General features: G+C 46.8%; 1 protein-coding gene and 1 long non-coding RNA gene across 2 annotated transcripts; both read left to right on the top strand.

Moving 5' to 3' along the window:
* The first annotated feature begins 216 nt into the window (after positions 1-216).
* LOC148004765 (uncharacterized) lies at positions 217-10,432 on the top strand. Its single transcript, XR_015625487.1, has 3 exons — positions 217-693; positions 6,704-6,835; positions 9,663-10,432. It is a non-coding gene; the product is annotated as an uncharacterized LOC148004765 (long non-coding RNA).
* Positions 10,433-13,461: 3,029 nt separating this feature from the next.
* On the top strand, positions 13,462-21,630 carry LOC148004764 (uncharacterized). Its single transcript, XM_087559760.1, has 3 exons — positions 13,462-13,520; positions 16,471-16,721; positions 20,455-21,630. The coding sequence occupies exons 1-3, from the start codon at positions 13,498-13,500 to the stop codon at positions 20,523-20,525; spliced, it is 345 nt and encodes a 114-aa protein (XP_087415886.1). The 5' UTR covers positions 13,462-13,497; the 3' UTR covers positions 20,526-21,630.
* The last annotated feature ends 439 nt before the right edge of the window (positions 21,631-22,069 follow it).

Genomic DNA, 22,069 nt, shown 5'->3' with positions numbered 1-22,069 from the left:
CAACCTAACCGTGCTGTGGCTTTGTTTCTCCATCTCTAAGTTTCATCTGACCTACTTTCCAAGATAGACTCAGACTATGGGAAGAGGTGAGGGATATCGGAGGGCAGCAACGGCTGAGATTATGGAGATTATGTAATACTCTGGCTTTCACCCCGGAAGGAGGAGATGGGTGGAGTAAGGGAAGAGAACGAGGAGGAGAGGGGGAAGGAAGAGGAGGAGGGGGGAAGAGAAAGAGAGAAAGAAAGGAAGGCAGGAAAAAGGAAGGAAGGAAAAGGGAAGAAAGAAGGAAGGAAGGAAGAAGGAAGGGTGGATGAAAAGAGGAAGAAGAAAAAGGAAAACTGGGGAGGGGACCAGTGAAGTTGAAGAGGACTATCTACATTTCACGGTGGCTCTTACACTGCTGCAGCTGAGATCAACTATCCAGTCAGAAACTGCTCCTATAGTTAGGGCCAACAATCTGGTGTTACTCTAGCCTCGTCCCAAATATTCTTAGTTCGGGGAGTGGCAATCTCTATCTTGAGTAGGTACTCAAGCAGTCTGCTACACTGACAAGAGAGCCAGGCTGTGGAACCGACAGAAGACTGAATCAACGACCTGTGATTTCCAGGGTCTCTCATAAACAAGCTGTCTGGGAAATCCCACCGTCATGTTGTGAGGACAAGCAAGCCTGTGTGGAGCTTGACATGTGTGGAGGTGAGCATGGTGGGGAAATGGAGCCTTTGCTAGTAGCTGGCACTTTCCTAAGCCATAAGAGAACACCTTAGAAGGGTGTCCCTCAGTTTCACTGAGATTTCAGGTGACACGTCAGGGTAACTTACAAACACAAATTACTACTAAGTTGTACAAAGTGCCTACCTGGCAGAGCTGGCAAAAGGGTTCAGTCCCGAGAAATGGCACTCAGTTTTGTCAATTTCCATGCTGACTGGGAATGGGAAGAATATGTATGTTTGTGTGAGTGTGTGAGGGAAAAGTGTCTGCATCAGTGTGTGAGCATTTGTGAGGATGTAAGGGAAGAGCATGTGACTGTGTATGAGAGCATGGGACACTGCAAGAGTGTGGGGGGGAGTCTCAGAGAGAAAGAGAAAGACAGTGTTTGTGTGTGCGTGCATGTGCATACAAATGTATACATGTGTTTCAGAGTGTGTATACATCCATTCCTGCTCGTGTGTGCACATGCATGTGTGTATATGCGAGTGTGTGTGTCTATGCATGTGTGTCTTTGTGTGTACATGAGTGCATGCATGTGTTTGTCTCTCTGTATGTGAATGTATGCATGTGTGTATGTGCGTGCTTGTGTGTCTCAGAGAGAAAGTGTGTGTGTGTGTGTGTGTGTGTGTGTGTGTGTGTTTCTTGGGTTGCTGCTTTATTTTTGTTTTAATTTTTGAGGCAGGTCATTCTTTTTTTTAATTCTTTTTTTCGGAGCTGGGGACTGAACCCAGGGCCTTGCGCTTGCTAGGCAAGTGCTCTACCACTGAGCTAAATCCCCAACCCCAAGGCAGGTATTTCTTAAGTAGTCCACTCTGGTCTCAAACTTCTAAACCTCCTGCCTCAGCCTCTCAAGTGGTAAGATTGCTGTCATGTGCCATGACGCCTGGCTTGGATGATATATTTTGAGGAAAATGTTACAGTTTACATATGAAGTGCTTGCCAAAAGTGTTGTGCTTAGGGGTGGACACTCAGCTGATGGTGCTGCTTTAGGAAATTCTGGGAGCTTTAGAATGTGGGACGTATCTGAGGAAGTAGCTTCCGGTGGAGTCTTGATGGTATCTTGTTCCAGGCCTCTGGTCTATCTGTTTCTTGTCCACCATGAAGTGAACAGTCTCCCACCATACCCCTGCCACCAATGCTCTGCCTCCAGCTAGACCCAGAAACACTCAGCTAAGAGACCACAGAGCCTTCCAAACTGGGAGTCAAGCAAACCCTTCCTCCTTTAACTGGTTCTGGGGTTCCTTCGGATGAGTTTTGGGGTTTTTGTTTGTTTGTTAGTCTTGCTTGTATTTCTTGTAGTCCAGGCTGGCTAGAAACACATCACACAGCAGATGGTGGCCTTAAACTCTGAATCTTCCTGCCTCCATCTAAGAGCTGAGGTTACAGGCAATGCCACTACACCCAGCTTAGGATTTGATCCAACTCTATAAAAGTAATGAATATGAAGGATTTCTGGGGCACTGGAAGAACCATTGCTAAGATTTTATTACTAACAACTGTTAAGTTTCAAACCGAGGACAAATGGCTGAGGTGCCTACTTAATATATCAAATCAGTCCTGGCTGCCAGATTCTCCCAGCATCCCTCAGTCTCTACCTGTTATGAGGTTTGGCTTGAATATCCCATCTTCTACCCTGAACTCTCCAGCCCAGCAACTGGGAAGCCCTTCCCCCAGAAGCTCTTCCCTATGTAGTCTAGCCATTTGGCACCTTGGGCCTCCTAACTACTGCACCCAGGGTCCCTCTTTCCCCTCTGCCTCCCCTGCACCCCCACCTGTCCACACATGGCCCTCATTCAGCCTGGTCATGTCCCCTCTGGACTCTTCCAGATGTCCCTGTCCTAGCCTCTACCTATACCACTTGTCTATCACAAACCTTCTCCCCCACCATTCCAGGAGCAGTCCTGTCCTTTCCTTTTATTTACTTATCTTTTCACTCAAGAACAGCAGTAATAACAACAACAAAAACTCGACTGGAGCCTAGTGTGGTGGTGCATGTCTTTAACCCCAGCACTTGGGAAGCAGAGGCAGGGAAATCTCTGTGAGTTCATGGCCAACCTGGTCTACATAGGAAGACCCTGGCCAGTCACGAGTGCTTTAGCAAACCCTGTCTAAAAAGAACAAGCAAAAATCCTGAAGTAGATGTTGCAGCATCTGTCAGGAGGCTGAGGGACGAGGACTGTAGCAAGTTCGAAGCCACATAGTGGGTTCCGGGCCAACTCGGGCTACCCCATGAGACCTCCCACCGGCAAAATAGAGTGGCTGAAACACAGAAGTTTACCTCCTTGTAGTTCCAGAAGGTAGAAATCTAAAATCAATGTGTTGGTAACACTGATTTTTCTACGTCTCCCTCCTTGGCTTTAGATGCAATCTCCTCCCTGCGTTTTTACAGGATCTCGTCTATATCCGTCTAAGACAGTATCTGTCTCGGTCAGGGTTCCTATTGCTGAGATGAAGCACCGTGACCAAAAGCAAGTCAAGGAGGGTTTATTCAGCTTACACTTCCACATTGCTGTTCCTCACTAAAGGAAGTCAGGACGGAAACTCGCACAGGGCAGGAACCTGGAGGCAGGAGCTGATGCAGAGGCCATGGAGGGTGCTGCTTACTGGTTTGCTCACCTGTTTTCTTATAGCACCCAGGACCTCCAGCCCAGGGATGGCACCACCCACAATGGGCTGGTCCCTCCCCTATCAATCACTAAGAAGATGCCCCCCAGATGGATCTTAGGAGGCATTCTCTCCATTGATCCCTTCTCTCAGACAACTCTGGGTTGTATTAAGTTGACATATAGCTGGTCATCATGATGTCCTAATTTTTTTCTTTAACAAAGCTCTCATATTGTACAGGAACAGCTCCATAGCTCAACTTAACATTAGTTCTTTAAAGGTTGTATTTACTAATAAGTCACATACTGAATAATAGGAATTGTAGGGGAGGGTATAGGCCAGTGGTTAGAACACTTACCTAGCATATGCTAAGTTCTATTCCAAGTACCTCCCCAAAGAGAAAATAAAAAGAATTGGAGAGGAAGCATAATTCAGCCTATAACATTGGTCAACATATGTGAGTCTGTATTGTTTCGTGTCAGTACACCAATAGCAGATGCTTTATAAACCAGTCTAAGATGTAGTGTTCACGTAGCAATCTGGGGAGTCAGATTTTTCAAGCGTGTACACAGTCACTTCATATTCCTGTGCTCAGCAGAATTTCCTTCCTTGTATATTCATAAGCATTCTTTGATAGCTGATCTTGTCAATCTGATGGGATCTGGCATCACCCAGGAGACAAACCTCTGGCCGTGTTTGTAAGGATGTTTCCAGAAAAGGTTAACTGAGGAGGGAGACCCACCCTGACAGGGCAGCGTCATCCTGTCACCTGAGGTCCCTGCCTGAATCAAACGGAAAGAAGAAATTGAACACCAGCATCCCCCATTGTTTCTATGCTGGCTGCAGCGTGACCCCCTCACACAACACATCTGCAGCTGCTTGCTGCTGTGCCTTACCATGGACTGTATCCCCTCAAAACTGAGAGCCAAAATAAACCGGTGTTCTGTAAGCTGCTGCCGTCAGGTGTTTAGTTACAGCAACTTGAAAGGGAGCTGACACCGGCCCTTCTCTTCCCCCTTTAAGCTTATCTCCAGACGACAACCTGCCCAGGGCAGCAGTCAGACCTGGGGTGTGCAGCTACATTGTCTGAGCCATGATTGCCCTTTTGTTAATGTATATTTGGCCTTGTTCAGTTTGATTTTTCTAATTTCTAAGTGCTCATTGCTACTGTGTGAATGTGTGTGCACATGACCCTGTGTGGGAGAATGAGTGTGTATGTGCCACGGCACACATGTAGAGGACAGAGGGCCGCTTTATGGAAGTGGTTCACTCTGAGCATTATGAGGGTCCTGGAATTGAACTCAGGCCTTCACGCTCATGAAGTAAGTGATTTCGTCCTCTAGGCTGCGTAGCTGGCCTTCAACGTGACTTTTCCGAGGAACTGTGTATCCTCTTCTAAAATTTAAATTTAGTTCAGCAGGAAAATGCAGAGAGGTCCTGGTCAGCCTTGGGGGCTAGAGGTGCAGCCTGGCAGTGCCATCCGTTCTTGGTAGGTGTGGTTCTGCGGTTCTGCTGATTTTGGTGAAGGTTGACTTCCACGAGCATTTGCTGCTGCTTTTCTGACTCAAAGCAGCGTTGCGCTGACCCCTTGTGGCTGGACAGGGCCATGACTCCAGGATGGTCAAAGGGTTGTGAACAGATGTGACCCTTTCAAATGGTCACAGTCTGAAACCTCTAATGCTAGGTCCTCTAGAACTCTCTTTGCACCATTGCTGACAGATAACTTCCTGACTGATCGGCCTTAGCAAAGGATCTAGTGTAACAAGGGATCTCCAAGAATGAAACCTTTATAAAGCACTTATGGAATCGTTTGTTACTACGGTATAGCCCGTGTTTGTGTGATGCTCACTGACAGAAATCTTTTTGCCTCAGGAGGCTGCTTATTTCCTCCTCCTGAGGAATACTCTTATCTATCAAGAGGTAGTGAAGAAGGTTGGCTTACAGTGTAAAAGGATCCAGTGGTAGGCCTGGCAAGATGAGCTGGTGATTATAGTAGTTGGGAGGTGAAGGGGCTCAAGTTTATCTTCAGCTGCACATCAAGCTTGTGACCAGCCTTGCCTCCCTGAGACACAGCCTCAAAAAACAAATAAGGACAATAACCCACTCCCCAAACCAGCCAAACAACAAAAACCCATTAAACTCTTCTCGTAGGACAACACACCTCAATGCCTACATAATTAAGAGTACCAAGATCTCATTTGGCTCAGCTGCAAGGTGTTGTAGTGTCCATGTAGTCTACAGGAGAAAAGAGGCAAGATGGCCTCCTCCCTTTCACACACTGCCAGAGTGGGCCACAAGCAAAGGTTGTAAACCACCGTTTAATGTTGCAATGGTGTGGGTGTGACTGGTTTAAGTCACAGGAACTTCTGAAACAGATGCTTTCATTCCGGGACCACTCACCTGAAGTTTCCCATGTGTAGGTGAGCTTGACAGGTCTTACAGCCAGCAAGAAAGGACAAGTGTGCAGCTTCTTTCTTTTTTTCCAAAGAAAAGTACAGTCCAGCCCTAAGAAGCCCGAGGCAGAGACAGGAAGACTAATACTTCAGGGTCAGTCTGTGGGCTACATAGTTGAAGGCTAGCCTGAACCACACAGTGAGATCCCCAGACTGCTAAGTAGGTAATATTGTGACCCTCTCTCCCCACCCGTATATTGTTGAGTGGGTATATATGTACACATCTGTGTGTGTGCAGGCACTTGCACATGTGTCACACCAGCACATGTATGTATGCATAGCTTGTGTGTGTGTGCATGTGTGTGTGTCTGTCTGTCTGAGTGTCTGAGTGTGTGTGTGTGTCTGAGTGTCTGTGTGTGTCTGTCTGTCTGAGTGTCTGAGTGTGCATGTGTGCATGTGTGTGTGAGAGTGTGTCTGTCTATCTGAGTGTCTGAGTGTGTGTGTCTGTCTGTCTGTCTGAGTGTGCATGTGTACATGTGTGTGTGAGTGTGTCTGTCCGAGTGTCTGTCTGAATGTGTGTGTGTGTGTGTGTGTGTGTGTGTGTGTGTGTGAGCGTGCGTGCAAAGGCCGGAGGTCAACCTTGGGTGTTGTTTTTCATATGCTCTCATTTTTTTTATTTGTGCATGTCCTCATAAAGTTTTATTGAACTAAGCTTTTCAAAATACTTCTATTTCAACGTATTTTTATAGTAAAATGTTGAAGAACCTCTTTGTGTGTTTTTTTCAAAACTAAAAAGATCAAATCTATAAATCATAGGCACAAGAAGAGAAGGACACATTACTGGGAATAACATTGTATCAGTGAAATGTAGCATGCATTTTTCAAAGCACAGAGACTTGTTTGTGGTCATTTAGATACAATAGTAGTTTAACTACCAAACATGCCACATCTAAAAATAACCAGTTTGTGACACATTTTACTTTACATTTCTTTTGTAGCAAAGAGAAGAAGTTGAAGACTTGAGGAGAGAAGCCCCTGCCATAGAAAAGTCTCAGATCAAGAAGGGCAGATTCTACCGCAGATGCTCATAAGGAAAGATGGGAACAGTGATATATTTTAAACATTTAGAGGTATAACTGCCAATCTGAGTTACTCTACCCTACAAGGTTATCCCTCATAATGGCAGGAGATAGACCAGACATCAATAATTAACACAAATTAAAATGATTCATTACCACTGAAACAGCACAGGAAAGATACTTGAATACATCCTTCACACTGAATTATAACATGAACATAAGGGGTTGGGGATTTGGCTCAGTGGTAGAGCGCTTGCCTAGCAAGCGCAAGGCCCTGGGTTCAGTCCCCAGCTCCAAAAAAAAAAGAAAAAAAACAAAAAGAAGCTTAACATGAACATAAGAGGTAAAAGGAAGATATAGAAAACCCAAAGACACCACAAAAAACAATTACTAGAAAGGTATCAAATATGCAACAAAAAAAAAGAAAAGAAAAGAAAAGAAAAGAAAAGAAAAGAAAGGAAAAAAAATCATGTGAAATGGGCTGGAGAGATGGCTCAGCGGTTAAGAGCACCTGACTACTCTTCCAGGGGTCCTGAGTTCAATTCCCAGCAACCACATGGTGGCTCATAACCATCTGTAGTGGGATCTGATGCCCTCTTCTGGTGTGTCTGAAGACAGACACAGTATACTCATATAAATATAATAAATAAATCATTTTGTTAAAAAAAAAAAAAGGCCTGGAGAGATGGCTCAGCAGTTTAGAGCACTGACTGTTCTTCCTGAGTTCAATTCCCAGCAACCACATGGTGGCTCACAACCATCTGTAAAGAGATCCAGTGCCCACTTCTGGTATATCTGAAGACAGCTACAGTGTACTTATATATAATAAATGAATAAATCTTTAAAAAATATGCAACAACAGACAATAATTAATATATAATTTCAATAATAATTGAATAACAACAGTCACATTCTCTAATCAACACACACACAAGATTGCTTTAAGAATCAGTCATTACTCTTGTTGTTAGAGGTGGAATTATGTTTGTGTGGCTTTCTTCTTTTGGGTTAGTTGAAAGATTACTTTCTTGCTTTTTCTAGGGTGCAGTTTCCCTCCTCGTGTTGGAATTTTCCATCTATTATCCTTTGTAGAGCTGGCTTTTTAGAAAGATATTGTGTAAATTTGTTTTGTCATAGAATATCTTGGTTTCTCCATCTATGTTAATTGAGAGTTTTGCAGGATACAGTAACCTGGGCTTGCATTTGTGTTCTCTTAGGGTCTGTATGACATCTGCCCAGGATCTTCTGGCCTTCATAGTCTCTGATGAGAAGTCTGGTGTAACTCTGATAGGTCTGCCTTTATATGTTACTTGACCTTTTTCCCTTACTGCTTTTCTTTCTTTGTTTAGTGTATTTGGTGTTTTGACTATTATTTGAAGGGAGAATTTTCTTTTCTGGCCCAATCTGTTTGGAGTTCTGCAGGCTTCTTGTATGTTCATGGGCATCTCTTTCATTAGGTTAGGGAAGTTTTCTTCTATAATTTTGTTGAAGATATTTACTGGCCCTCTAAATTGGGAGTCTTCACTCTCTTCTATACCTATTATCCTTAGGTTTGATCTTCTCATTGTGTCCTAGATCTCCTGTATATTTTAGATTAGGAGCATTTTGTGTTTTGCATTTTTGACAGTTGTGTCAATGTTTTCTATGGCATCTTCTGCCCCTGAGATTCTCTCTTCTATCTCTTGTATTTTGTTGGTAATTCTTGCATCTATGACTTCTGATCTCTTTCCTGGGTTTTCTGTCTCCAGGGTTGTCTCTCTTTGTGATTTTTTTTTATTGTTTCTATCTCCATTTTTAGATCCTGGATGGTTTTGATCAATTCCTTTACCTGTTTGGTTTTGTTTTCCTATAATTTTTAAAGGGATTTTTGTGTTTCCTCTTTAAGGGCTTCTACCTGTTTACCTTTGTTGTCCTGTATTTATTTAAGGTGTTATTTAGGTCCTTCTTAAAGTCCTCTATCATCATCATGAGATGTGATTTTTAAATCAGAATCTTGCTTCTCTGGTGTGTTGTGGTATCCAGGACTTGCTGCAGTGGGAGAACTGGGCTCTGATGATTCTAAACGGCCTTGGTTTCTGTTGCTTAGGTTCCTGAACTTGCCTCTCACCATCTGGTTATCTCTGATGTTAGCTGGTCTTGTTGTCTTTGGCAGTGGCTTGACCATTTTGCACTCTAAGGTGTGTCAGCACTCCTGGGAGACCAGTTCTTTTCTGGTGGGATCTGGACACAGAGAGCTGTGGCACAGGGTCAGCTTTGGGCGCAGACAAAAACCAGAAGGATCAATTTCTTTCTTTTTTCTCTTCTTTTCTTTTCTTTTCCTTTCTTTTCTTTTCTTTCCTTTCCTTTGAGACAAGGATCTCTTAACAGCCTTGGGCTCAGCAATTAGGTTAGACTGACTGACCATCAAGCCTCAGGAATTTAGCTGTCTCTGTCCTCAGCACTAGGATTACAAGCATATGCCACCACATCTGGCTTTTTAAAAAATTTACATTTATTTACTATCTATTTGTGAGGTCAGGCTGCCATCGTGCTTGTGTGGAGGTCAGACAACTCCTGGGAGCCAGTTCTCTCCTACTGTGTGATCTGCAGTAATCAGGCTCAAAGTTCTTAAGCTTGCAGAGCAAACACTCCTGTGCTCTCCCTGTCTGTTTTAAGGAAGGTTTGCTGTGGTTACAAACCCTAATTGCACTACTTTTTTACCTGACTGTGGCTTTGGAGGGCAGTGTGGAGGATGAGGAGGAAACACAGGCTGCAGGGCTCCTGGCACAGTGAGGACCACAGGAAGTTTGGGGGAGACTACAGACAGCACCATATTCTCAGCTACTCCATCCGCCTGGGCATAGATCTCACTCTCCTAGTTCTGATCTTTGCCTTTAAGGTCAAATTGTGGACTTCCATGGAAGACAGACTCCACACTCCAGTGACCTGAGTGCTGAGCCTCTGGCCAACATGCTGGGCTTCCTCGGTGCTGGAATGAAGAGGTGTTGATGGTTTGGAGTTCTTTTCTTTTCTCCTTTTTTCTGAGTTTCCATTCTGTGGGCCTTTTTTTTCCAGGCCTTGCTCAGCAGCTGTGTAACAAATGCTTTTTAAAGACAGCTGGAGGGGCCTGGCCCAAACTGCCCTGCATGTCTTGACCAGTGTGCAGGCACCCTGGGTGGCCTCTGCAGTTGTATCTACAAGGGTCAACAGCCGCTGAGGGAGAAAACTGAATGGAAACTTGACCCTGGCCCCCAGCGACTCCGCTAATCTGGTTCAATGCTGGTTTAGCACTGAACTCCCTCAGGGGCTACATCTGGGGTTAGGGTTTGCCAGCAAGAACAGTTTTGGATCAGGGCTCAGCCCAGCCCCAGACTGAACCAACCCCCAGGGGAAGAACAGGGGAAGCTGAGACCCCCTCCCATTTCATTCTCCACTGCTTTGAAGGTGAAAAGCAAATTATCACGCTCCTGAGTCCAGCCTAAGGTTCTTACCTCATCTTGAACAAACTGTTTTGCTTCCTGGAGGAAATGCCGAGTTGGTTTTTCTCAGATATGAAGTGGACACCACTAATATTTACCCAGACAAGTTTGTTTAAAGGACGGCTGGATGTGGCACTGCGTTTGAGTTATCTTGCAGTGCCAAGTTCTCAATAAAAGTTAACTACAAGAGAAGGTGTGGCTGTGCTTACCTGGAGTTACCCTGGGCAGGGGCACAGAGAACAGCAATCGCAAGTCTGATGCTGACCCGGGCTATAGCAGGCCCAAAGCTACTTCTGAGAACTTGTCTCAAAAACATAAACAGGGCTGGGGATTTAGCTCAGTGGTAGAGCGCTTGCCTAGGAAGTGCAAGGCCCTGGGTTCGGTCCCCAGCTCCGAAAAAAAAAAAAAAAGAACCAAAAAAACATAAACAAAGAAATGAACACAAAAATCAATTCATGCTAGCTTATGTTGTCTCCTAAAAATTCTATTCCATGGGGCTAGAGAAATGGCTCAGCTGGTTAAGAGCACATACTGTTCCTGTGGACTCTCAGTCATCTGTGGCTCCAGTCCTGAAGATCAGACACCTTCTTCCAACATATATGCAGACAAAACACTCATACACACAAAATAAAAACAAATAAATCGGAATATAGTTAATACAGCAAATAAAATCATCATCATCATCATCATCATAGCGTGTGTGTGTGTGTGTGTGTGTGTGTGTGTGTGTGTGTGTGTATGTGTGTGTGTTGTTAGGTTTGCACAGTTAGGTGCCAAGTGTCTTTACCTGCTGAGCTATGTGCCCATCCAGGACATATTCTCTTAACACTCACCTCCCTCCCCATCATAACCACATTCTGTCAGTGTATAGAAACTCATGTTTCTTCCGGCTGGAAACCTCTCCTTCCTCTCCCTCCTTTAATCTTGCTCATTGTGAATGTCCATTTCAGGGTAGCAAAAGGGAACGGTTTATTCTGAAACCAGCCAGGAAAGGCCTGTGTAAACTTGAATAAGTTTGCGAGGGCTGCCAAGTAAAGGACCACAGACCTGCTCCTCGGTCACGGACAGAAGGGTGTGAACAAGCTGAAGGACCCCAGGGAGGCTTGCTGGCCTGAATCCCTTAACATTCGCCACCAGCTAAGGCCTTGCCCTCACCTGTCTGTCTGTTTGTCTGTACTCACGCGCACACACTGAGAGTGTGCATGCCCTTTGTTGCCAGCGTGACTGAGGTGGCCTTTTTCATAGGACAAGCAGGGTCTGCCCAGCCTTCACCCTATATGACCGCTGCCTTCACTAGCCGGTTCTCAGACAGTAGAAGCCATGCCCTGCTACTGTCCTCGGGGACCTCTGGAAACCAGTTAGCACAGAATGCCTTTGCTTTGGGGACTTGGGGTTTTAGGCAAGAACATAAGAGAGAGAAACTGAAATACATCATGTGAAAAACATTGAATTTTGCAGTCACTCAGTTGTACAATTGCATTTTGTCTCAGTCTGCAGAGGCACTGGTTCCAAGTCCAAAGCCCTCATGCACATAAAATAAAGAGGAATGAATCTTTGAGAGCCTGGAGCCCCTGGAGTTTTAGGGTCCTGGACACAGTCCACTGTGGGTATAGGCAACAGGATGATAATAATGGAGAGGTTCTCGGCAGGGGCTCATTAGTGATTTTTTTTTATCTTACGCAGTATTTTCTTGGAGTTTCAATTTTGTGTGTAACAAGAATGTTTATTTTTAGAAGAGATTTTCAAGGGAATATCACCGAGAAGAAGAGAAATGTCCAAAAGTGTCTCAGACCATACACGAAGGAAGACACTGCAGTCGACCATCGACTGTTGGGACTCATACCTTTCCCACACTTCATTCTGTGTGGGCTTTAGTCAGCCATGTGAATTCCCCTTCATGTCCCATAATTGCGCTCTTGTGAAACCCCCTCTCCCTCAATTCAAGGAAGACCTCCCTGAGAAACAGGACCAGTACAGCCTCAGAGAGGTGGGGAGCACAATATATATAAATGCCCTGCACTGCCTAGGCAGGCTAAGAGGCAGGGCCATTGGTTTCCTGAGCATTGGCAATGGAATGCTATTATCATCCAAGCTGGACAGCGGCAGTAACAGCCTTCATCTGAAGCCTGAGGTACTTTTCAACTAATGCATCTTGGGTATGAGAAGGGAAAGGTCAGGCTTGAAGGGTTTTAAAGACAAGAGGAGGGCTGTAGTGAATAGACGGTCATGTTTATTGGTTTGTGACAAGGCCTCATGCAGCTCAGGCTAGTCTCAAGTTCATTCTATAGCCATGGGTGGCTTTGAATTTCTGATCTTCCTGCCTGTCCCAAGTGCTGGGACTATAGGCATGTGCCACCATGTCTGAATTTATGCGGTGCCGGGAAATAGCAACCCCCTCCCCCCCAAAAAAAACTAAAAACAAAATTGGGGTAAAAATCTAAAATTAGTGTGAGTGGAGTAAGAGTCTGGCTTTGCCTAGCTATCCATGAGGCCTGAGTCCCCTCAAGAGCCCTGAGGAGAAAGCTAGCACAATACAGAGGAAGAAAGGAAGGAAGGAGGGAAGAAGGGAGGGAGGAAGGAAGGAAAGAAGGAAGGAAGGAAGGTAGAAGTCAGCAGGGGAGGGTGCCGGCAGCAGGCCAGCCAGTGGGCTCCAGGCCTTGGGCATGTCTTTTATTTTCATGGGTCAGTACCTCCTAAGAGGACCTCCTGTGCAGTTTGGGTGACAGGCTTGAGGGATGTCAGGGGTGACAGGCATGTTTTTCCTGACAGCTTCCACGTTCTCAGCTAAAAAACAAAATCCCTCCTTTTTGCAGAACACAAAAGCTGATGAGGCCTGCAGGGTGTGAGCACTGCTCTGGTCAGTCTATGTGCTTCTTGAAATGTATAGCACTCTGAATCCATGGATTGCTCTGGGAAGAGTCTGGGGATGGGCTTTGAAGATGCCTTCAGGAGAGGTTGTTAGGCCCATCACATCTGAGGACCTGGAGCTTCTCCCAGGTCCATGCAAAGGACCACTTAGACTGTGGTCTGGTGTGGATTCTGCTGCCCGGGCTCTTAACCTCCACCCTTCTTCTGCCTTGCTCCACTGTCATTGTGGTAATAATATCTCAGATGTCGGACGTGACAGAAACAAGGGAAACAAAAGCGGTTACTGAAAAGTAACCCATGCTTTTCTGAGACAGGGGGATTATGCAGACTTCTGGGAAGGTTCCCAGGTCAGAATTCTGGGAGACTGGACGGTCGTTTAACGGAAACATGGGAAGGAAGATCAGATGGAGGTGAGGGCACGGACAGGGAGAAAGCTCGATGACATACTTGAGCCAGTCCTGGGAGGGTCATGTGGTGGTGGAAGTGTTAAACTGCTGAGGCTCATGACCTCTGATGGCCTGGTTCTCAGCTCGAGCCTCCTGGTGAGAAAGGAAGCAGCTGTTAACAAGTCTGAAGTCAGTGTCTACCCTGGGCAGATTCCAGCCCCAAGTGCCAAGCTGTACTGGTCTGGCTGTCTGGAAGAGAGAGGCACCCACTGCCAGGTGGTCTGGTTGGTCTGTGTGCAAACATCCAGATGGCATAGATATGACAGAGCTTGCCTGGGAAGATGGCAGGTCCCAAGCAAAAGTGCCAGAGGCCTCATTGGGGGTAGCAAGTCTGAGGCCTTCAGGAAGCTTTGCTCTGTGGGTCCGTTTTGCTACAATATAATGATATTTATTAATAGTGAGTGTAAGGCCAGCCTGGCTACATTTCAAGAATTCACTCTCCCCAACTTGGCAAATTATTTTGAATAGCCAGGCATAGAGGTATAGACCATTAACCCAGCACTTAGGAGGTAGGGCACAGGACCAAGAGTTCAAAGGCATCCTTTGATACATAGGGAGTTTGAGGCCAGCCTGAGCTACACAAGACTCTTCCTCAAAAACATTAACAACAGTAAAGAAACAACACGGAGTCACAGTGGAGCATGGTGGTACATACATGTCTGTAATTCCAGCACCTAGGAAACGGAGGCAGGAAGATTAGGAACTCAAGACCAGCTTGGACTGCATGAGACTCTCAAAACAACACAAGTAAAAAGATTTCCTTTCTGGATTAGCATCCCTACAGAACAGAGTAGGAGCACACACGGGTATCATTTCTGAAAGTGTTTCATGGTGCTCAGGCTGGCCTTGAACTTCTGATCCTCCTACATTCACCTTCCACATGCAGGTTTATGTGGTGCTGTGCATGCCAGCCAAGTGTTCTGCCAACTACATTCTATCTCCAGCCCTTAAATTGATATTGGTATTCCCCTGTTCAGATTAGCACTATTCACAATAACCAAAAGCTAAGTGGTCTGAAAGTCCATCAAAAGAATTCTAAGTTAAATGTGACAAGGGCTGGTGAAATGGCTCAGAGGGCAAGAGCCTGATGACCTGAATTTAGCCCCCTGAGATCACTGCCACGGTGGAAAGACTGACTTCTAGAGCTGATTTCTTTTTTTTTTTATTCATTTATTATATGTAAGTACACTGTATCTGTCTTCAGACACACCAGAAGAGGGCATCAGATCTCTTTCTGATGGTTGTGAGCCACCATGTGGTTGCTGGGAATTGAACTCAGGACCTCTGGAAGAGCAGTCGGGTGTTCTTAACCACTGAGCCATCTCTCCAGCCCTAGAGCTGATTTCTTATGCACACACACACACACACACACACACACACACACACACACACACACACACAGGCCATGGTGTGCTTGCATTCCCAGATACACACATTTATCACATATACACACAATAACAATAACCAAGATAAAACTTTTAAATAAAAAATTTGGCATATAAACACATGTGATGTCATTCAGCCTTCAGGAGGAAGGTACCAGTGGCACATGCTACAGCATGGATAAAGTATGACAGCATCACGCCAGATGACACAAACCCACAGTCTGGTCCCACATCTATAGGATGGCACTAGTGAATGAGTACACTGAGAGAAAAGGGCCACTACTGGGGACCACAGGGAGGGGGAAAGAGTGGACAGGAGCTCACCTGGTAAGACGCTTGCAGTGACATACACAGGCCCTGAGTTCAATTCTCAGAACCAGAAGGGAAAAAACACAGAAAGAGAAAAGGTGACCTCATGTTAAATGAAAATGAACGCTAATATGGAACCTGGAAATTTAGAAATGGAGAGCTGGAGAGATGGCTCAGTGGTTAAGAGCACTGACTGCTCTTCCAGAGGTCCTGAGTTCAAATCCCAGCAACCATCTCAAAAAGCCCTCAAACTGAATGTTTCTCCACTCTACTGAAGGACCCTAGGGGCTTTCGCCAGCCTTACACCCACCTGCCTCTGGGCAAGGCTAGGCGGGAGCCGGCTGAGTCACCTGATTACCTGGTTTGGGCGCCCATGGCAGGGGCAAACTGTCTATGTGTTGATTGTCTGTCGGTGTTGGTTATCTCATTCTGTGTTCTTGGACTTGGACTGATGATATTTTTGGACATGAGACAGACTGAATCTACCCTGTTAAGCATCCTATTTAACCACTAGGGGGAAGTTAAGGAAAGAGGAGAAAACCCGTCAGTAGTAAAGAAGGGCAGATTAGTTACTCTCCTTGGAATGGCCCACCTTCAGAGTAGGGTGGCACCCGTAGGGACCTACCTTCCATTTGCAGGTGATCAGAGCAATAAACAGCCTTTAGGTCAGGATCCCTTGGGCATCTAGACCCTGGTTACCTGGAAGGATCTAGTGGAGGACTCCCCATCTTGGATAAAAGACTTTTTGTCTCTGAGACTCTCACAAGTCCTGGCATGAAGGAGAAGAACCCCACGGACCAGCGAGTCTGTAAAGAACATCCTCCAGGACCCTTCCACAGTGGATCTGATACTGATGGATCCTCCACCCCCTTACCCCACTACCATGACCCCGGTTCCCATGGCTCCTCTCCAAGGATCTCCCTTGAGCTCTCATCCAGCATCCCTTTACTGTCCCCTTCCTCTGGCCCCAGAAAGGGGGCAGGGTGAGGAGAGACCTTCCAAACCAGGACCAGACATGGGGACCTGGAACAAATGGGTCACTTCACCTGATACAACAGTGGCCCTCCCCCTCTGAGCCTACAGATCCATAGATGAGGATGGCACTCAGACCATGAAATATTGACCTTTCTCTTTTGCCAACTCTTATAACCGGAAGCCCCCCCCCTTTCAGATAACCCCAAGGGGCTGATTAATCTCAGACTGTTTTATTTACTCCTCAGCCTACCTGGGATGATATCCACAACTCATGAGAGCACTCTTCATGACCAAAGAGCAAGAGAGGATAATGCAGGAAGCCAGAAAGAACGTCCCTCAGACACAGGGGCACCGTTCATTGACCAGGCTGTCATTGACAGCAGGTTTTCCCTGACTAGACCTGACTGGGACTTTAATACAGCAGGAGGTGAGGAGCACCTGAAGATCTACCACCAGACTCAAGGGGGCCACACAACGATCCACCAATTTGACCAAGGTATGTGAGGTTAAGCAGGAACCAGACCAGTCCCCTGAGTCTTTCTAGAGCAGCTCATGGACGCATTCCGCCAATATACACCCTACAACCCCAGGAGGAAGGAGCACAAAGCTACTGTGACTGTGGCTTTTATAGACCAGGCTCGTAGAGATATCAGGGAAAAGCTTCAGAGACTAGAGGGACTACAGGATAAGTCATTGAGGGATTCAGTGCAGGTTGCTGAGACAATCCACTGCAACAGGGAGGCAGGAGAAGGAGCAGAGAAAGAGAAAGGAAGGAGATGAAAAGGGGAATGAAAAAAGAAAGATGACAGGAAAGGGATTTACACAGAGTCTTGGCTACAGTAGTTAGGGAAAACAAAGACAAGAGACTCCAACCAAAGAGACAGAAAACCCCTTTGAAAGGACCTGTGCATGTATTGTAAGGAGAGGGGCCACTGGATGGGAGAGTACCCTAACAAACAGAAGCTGGGGGACAGGAAATCCCAGGCTTTGGGAGAAGCACCTCCAAATGGTGAAGGCGTTAGGCCTGGGGGAAGACAGCAGCTAGGGAGGACAGGGTTTGGATGTCCTCTCCATACCCAGGGTAACTCTGAGAGTGGAGGGGAAACCCACTCAATTGTTGGTGGACACAGGTGTTCAACACTTGGTCCCCCTCCAAGCTGATGGTCCCATTCCCAAGTAAAAATCTTGGGTCTTAGGAGCCACTGGCAATGGGCAGGGTACCCCATTCATTTATAGTCATCCCAGACTGTTGGGGCGAGACTTACTCTCCAAGATGGGGGACCAGACACACTTTTTGCCCAATGGGCCGCAACTCGCTGGCCCAAAAGGAAAGCCCATACATGTTCTGACTTCCAGATTAGACAATGAGTGTAAATTATTTGAAACCACCTTTACTCAGAACCAGGACTTGACTTTGTGATTGGAAACATTCCGGTCAGCCTGGGCAGAAGTGGTGGGGATGGGTACAGCAAAATGTCATCTCCACCTCCACCCGCTACCCCCCACCCCACCCTCAATGGTGGTAGAACTCAAGGTGCAGGCTACCCCAGTGTCTCTCAGACAATACCCTATGACCCAGGAGGCACGAGAAGGAATTAAGCCTCACATCTCCAGGTTCCTCCAGCTTGGGGTGCTGCTTAGTGCCATTCAGCCTGGAACACACAGTTCCTGCCAGTTAAGAAGCCGGGCGCTAACGATTATCACCCAGTCCAGGACTTACGAGAGGTAAACCGTCGAGTGGCTGACATCCACCCTACTGTGCCTAACCCCTACACTCTGTTGAGTTCTTTGCCACCTTCCAGAATTTGGTACATGGTCTTAGACTTGAAAGATGCTTTCTTTTGCCTGTCCTTGGCACTCCACAGTCAAGAATACTTCTCCTTTGAATAGAAAGACCCAGAGGATGGGACCACAGGTCAGCTGACGTAGACTAGATTCTCCAATCAATCTGGCCACCTTGCTACCCGATCCCTACCTCGAGCCACCACAGCACAAGTGTAAAGCAATATTGGCAGAAGCCCATGGGTGGAGAAAAGACCTCTCTGATGACCCCTGCTCAGAGCCAAGGCTAACTGGTTTACAGATTGGAGCAGTTTTCTCCAATGAAGGTCAGGGACGAGCGGGTGCCACCGTGGTGGACTGCACCAATGTCACGTGGGAGGAATCTCTTGCCCCTACCTTAACTCACCCTCTCCTGGCACATCAGCACAGAAAGTGGAGCTAATTGTGCTCACCAAGGCCTTGGAACTTGGGGCCAGCAAGAAAATTAGCAACTATATGAATAGCAGTTAAGCCTTTGCCACAGTCCACGTCCACAGGGGCTATATACCAAGAGAGAGGACTGCTCATGTCAGAAGGGAAAGAAATAAAGAACAAACAGAAATCTTGGATCTCTTGGATTCCCTGATGAAGCCGGCAACTGTAGTATTCATTGCCCAGGACATCAGGAGGGAAGAGACTCAGTGATCTGGGGCAATAACCAGGCAGATCAGGTGGCTCCAGAAGTGGCTATTCAGGACCCTGTCCGGGTTATGGGCCACTGAGACACCCGCTGGGAAATGGTATTGGACTAAGGGATGGCCTCACTGAGAATATACAGCAGAAGAAAAGGCCCAAACTGTTAGCCACCCCACCAACTGTTACTGAGAGTGTAGCGCCCACCTCATCCGGCAAGGAAGACGCAACACAGATTCTTCTCAACAGCCTTTACTGCAGGACACCTTCATTGCTGATATGGGGACCACGAGCGGCAAAGTCGCTCGCCTTATATACACAACAGTATGCTAATAATCTCTCAGGGATTGGCGGGGCATGAGTCAGCCCACTATCACCCCACTGTCATCCCAGCTACTTGTCCTCCAGAGATTGGCGAGGCACGAACCACCCCATTAGCATAGTACCGCCCCAGCCAGACTGACGCCAGGTGCAAAACCCCACGCATGCGCAGTACTATTGTTCACCACAGGAGGGTGCCGGATCACCTCCCCTGAAGAGGGGACAAGCCTGCGCATGCGCGGTAAGTTGTTTACATTCAGACGGGGCTGGATGTCGGCACCATCTTTGCTTTACCGCGCTGCTCCCTACATGAGAGGAGGAAGAACAATGGTGCACTCAAAGGGGAAAACTACACTCCCTAGAGAACAAGCAAAAGACTCACTTGGCCAAATGCACAAATGGACTCCTTTAGGGGATCAGAAGCTCATCTAAGCAGTCGAGGGATCTACGGTATACATAATGGACCTTAGGTTTTTAGCCAGAGAGACAGTAGAGCAGTGTAAGGTATGTCAGCATGTAAATGCTCATGCAGCCAAGAGCTAACAGGGCAAGGGACCTAGGGAAGAGCAGCCTGGGGTATATTGGTAGGTCAATTTCACAGAAGTTAAGTCAGGAAAATATGATTACAAATACCTCCTAGTGTTTGTAGATGCTTTCTCTGAATGGGTAGAGGCTTTCCCTACCAAGCAGGAAACAGCTACTGTGGTAGCCAAGAAGATATTGGAAGGAATCTTTCTGAGGTTTGGAGTGCCCAAGTTAACTGGACCAGATAATGGTCCTGCTTTTGTTTCTAGGGTAAGTCAGGGATTGGCAAAGATATTGGAGACTAATTAGAAGCTCCATTGTGCATACTGTCCCCAGAGCTCAGGACAGGTAGAGAGAATGAACAGAACCCTAAAAGAGACCTTAGCTAAATTGTCCTTGGAAACTGGCACTGACTGGGTGGTGCTCTTTCCCCTGTCCCTGTTCTGAGCCCAGAACACCCCCTACCATCTTAACCTGACCCCTTTTGAGATTCTGTTTGGTACCCCAACTCCCTTGGTGTCCACTGGGTCCTCTCTGAAGGTATCCCAACTCACTGACAGGAACCTCTTCTTGGGGCTCCAAGCCCTTCAGTCAATACAACATGAGATTTGGCCCAAACTCTGCCTTATATGCTCCAGGAAAGCCAGAGACCCCTCACCATTTCCAGACTGGCATTGGGCACAGTCGCTGGAACCCCAATGGAAGGGATCCTTCCTGGTGCGGTTAACCACTCCCACAGTCCTCAGGTGAACCATATTGCAGCCTGGGTACACGTGTCCCATGTGAAACCTGCAGATGCCTTGCTCCCTGGGACCCCCACTGGTTGGTACAAAAGAGGGGCAATCCACTCAAGCTCAAGATTGCTCGACCCTGATCATGTCTGCCTGGTGGTACCTCTGGATTTTGATCCCTTCCCCCATCCTATGCAGCTCCCATGTGCCTGTCCATCAAACCTGGACTGTGGTTTCCACTGGAACTGGAGATGAGTTTGCCTCCGTGATGGACTCCAAACCCTTCAACACCTGGTGGCCTGACTTCACTTTCAACCTGTGCCAGCAGGCAGCAGGACTTGACTCATGAGACATTCCCATCCATGATACCACCTGCAGGAGACCCCCATTTACGTTTGCCCTCGAGATGGAAGAAGCCGGGCAGAAGTTCACCAATGCGGGGGTCCAGACAAGTTTTATTGCACTGCTTAGTGAATGCGAGACAACAGGAGACACCTACTGGAAGCCCTCCTCCTCTTGGGACTTGATCAGGGTAAAAAGAAAATACACGACTGGGGGCCCTACCAGAGGGACCAAGGGTATTGGGATACTCCCTGGGCAAACACCACCTGTAACCCAATAATGATCAGATTCACTCAGAAAGGCAAAGAAGCAACAGGATGGATAAAGGGAAAAACTTGGGGACTCAGGTTGTACCAATTGGGGTATGATGATGGCCAAGGTGAGAAAAGGGCTAGCCAAACAGAAGAGAGAAAGAGAGCAGTCAGGGCTGGTTCAAGTCTTGGTTTAACTCCTTCCCTTGGCTAGCCACCCCATATCCACCGTGTTCTCATATCCACAGGACCCCTAATTGTTCTCCTGCTATTGTTGACCTTTGGACCCTGCGTATTGAACAAGCATATAGCCTTCATAAAAGAGAGAGTAGGAGCAGTGCAGCTGATGGTCCTGTGCCAATGATATGAGACCCTGAGGGCCTGAAGAATATGAGTTAGTCAAGGCTAGGCCAGGTTCCAGCTTCACACCTTGGGTCAAGGCTAGGCCAAGTCCTACTCTCCACCCACAGCAACATTCTTGAGTAAAAAATTCTCAGAATGTACTGACTGATCGTCACCCGACCCCCTGGAAAGTCCCAGGTAGAGTTCAAATGTATGTCTTGATCTGCCATGCTTGCTAGTCAATAGATTTAAAGGTTAATATGCTTAGCCAGTAAGTTTGAACTGTAACCTTCCTTGCTGAGGTAACCTGGGCCACTAAAAGATATAAAAACTGCTTATAATAGCCATTCAGGGTGGCCTTCCAGTCACTTGCCTTGAGGGACTAGTTGAAGGTTGACCCCAACAGCCCAGAGAATAAACCTCTTGCTTTTGCACTGGACTGTGTCTCGGTGTCTCACTTGGGGGTGTCTTGAAGTAAGTACCACTGACCGAGGGGCGGAGTCTCACACAACTTCCTGTGCATCTCTCTGCCCGTCCTCCTGACTTTCTCTTACTCTCTGCCTCTTGACCTATGGTTGACTTTATTTAATCTTGTATACAATAATGAAGATAATAATTACAATAATTACAGTAATTAAGCTCTTGGATTAAAGGTGTTTTCTAGGGTTGAGCCACACCACAGCTAGAAAAAGGTTTTTCCAGTAAACAATACAATCCTGGGGTTCACAGTGTGATCAGCTATCCTGCAACAGCTGGTCCAAAGGCTGCCAGTCATAGGCATCTGTCATAGCTTCCAGTCAGACACGTGACCACTCCGAGAAGGCTGAAAGATGCAGGAACAGTGTCCCAACCACTAAGGTCTGAGTTCTCGGAGAAAA

Source organism: Rattus norvegicus, chromosome 7 (genome assembly GCF_021556685.1).
Source record: "Rattus norvegicus strain SHRSP/BbbUtx chromosome 7, alternate assembly SHRSP_T2T, whole genome shotgun sequence".
Classification (NCBI taxonomy): Eukaryota; Metazoa; Chordata; class Mammalia; order Rodentia; family Muridae; genus Rattus; species Rattus norvegicus.
The sequence above is the reverse complement of the archived record's forward strand: the minus strand, read 5'-3'. Positions and strand labels throughout refer to the sequence as shown.

What these genes read in the sequence shown, in the direction of transcription:
- LOC148004764 (XM_087559760.1), top strand. Translation starts at nt 13,498, where the DNA reads ATGGGAAGGAAGATCAGATGGAG. An exon ending in GGAAGGAAGATCAGATGGAG is followed by an intron (nt 13,521 to 16,470) that starts GTGAGGGCACGG and finishes TTTACTCCTCAG; the next exon opens with CCTACCTGGGATGATATCCA. An exon ending in GATCCACCAATTTGACCAAG is followed by an intron (nt 16,722 to 20,454) that starts GTATGTGAGGTT and finishes CATCCTATGCAG; the next exon opens with CTCCCATGTGCCTGTCCATC.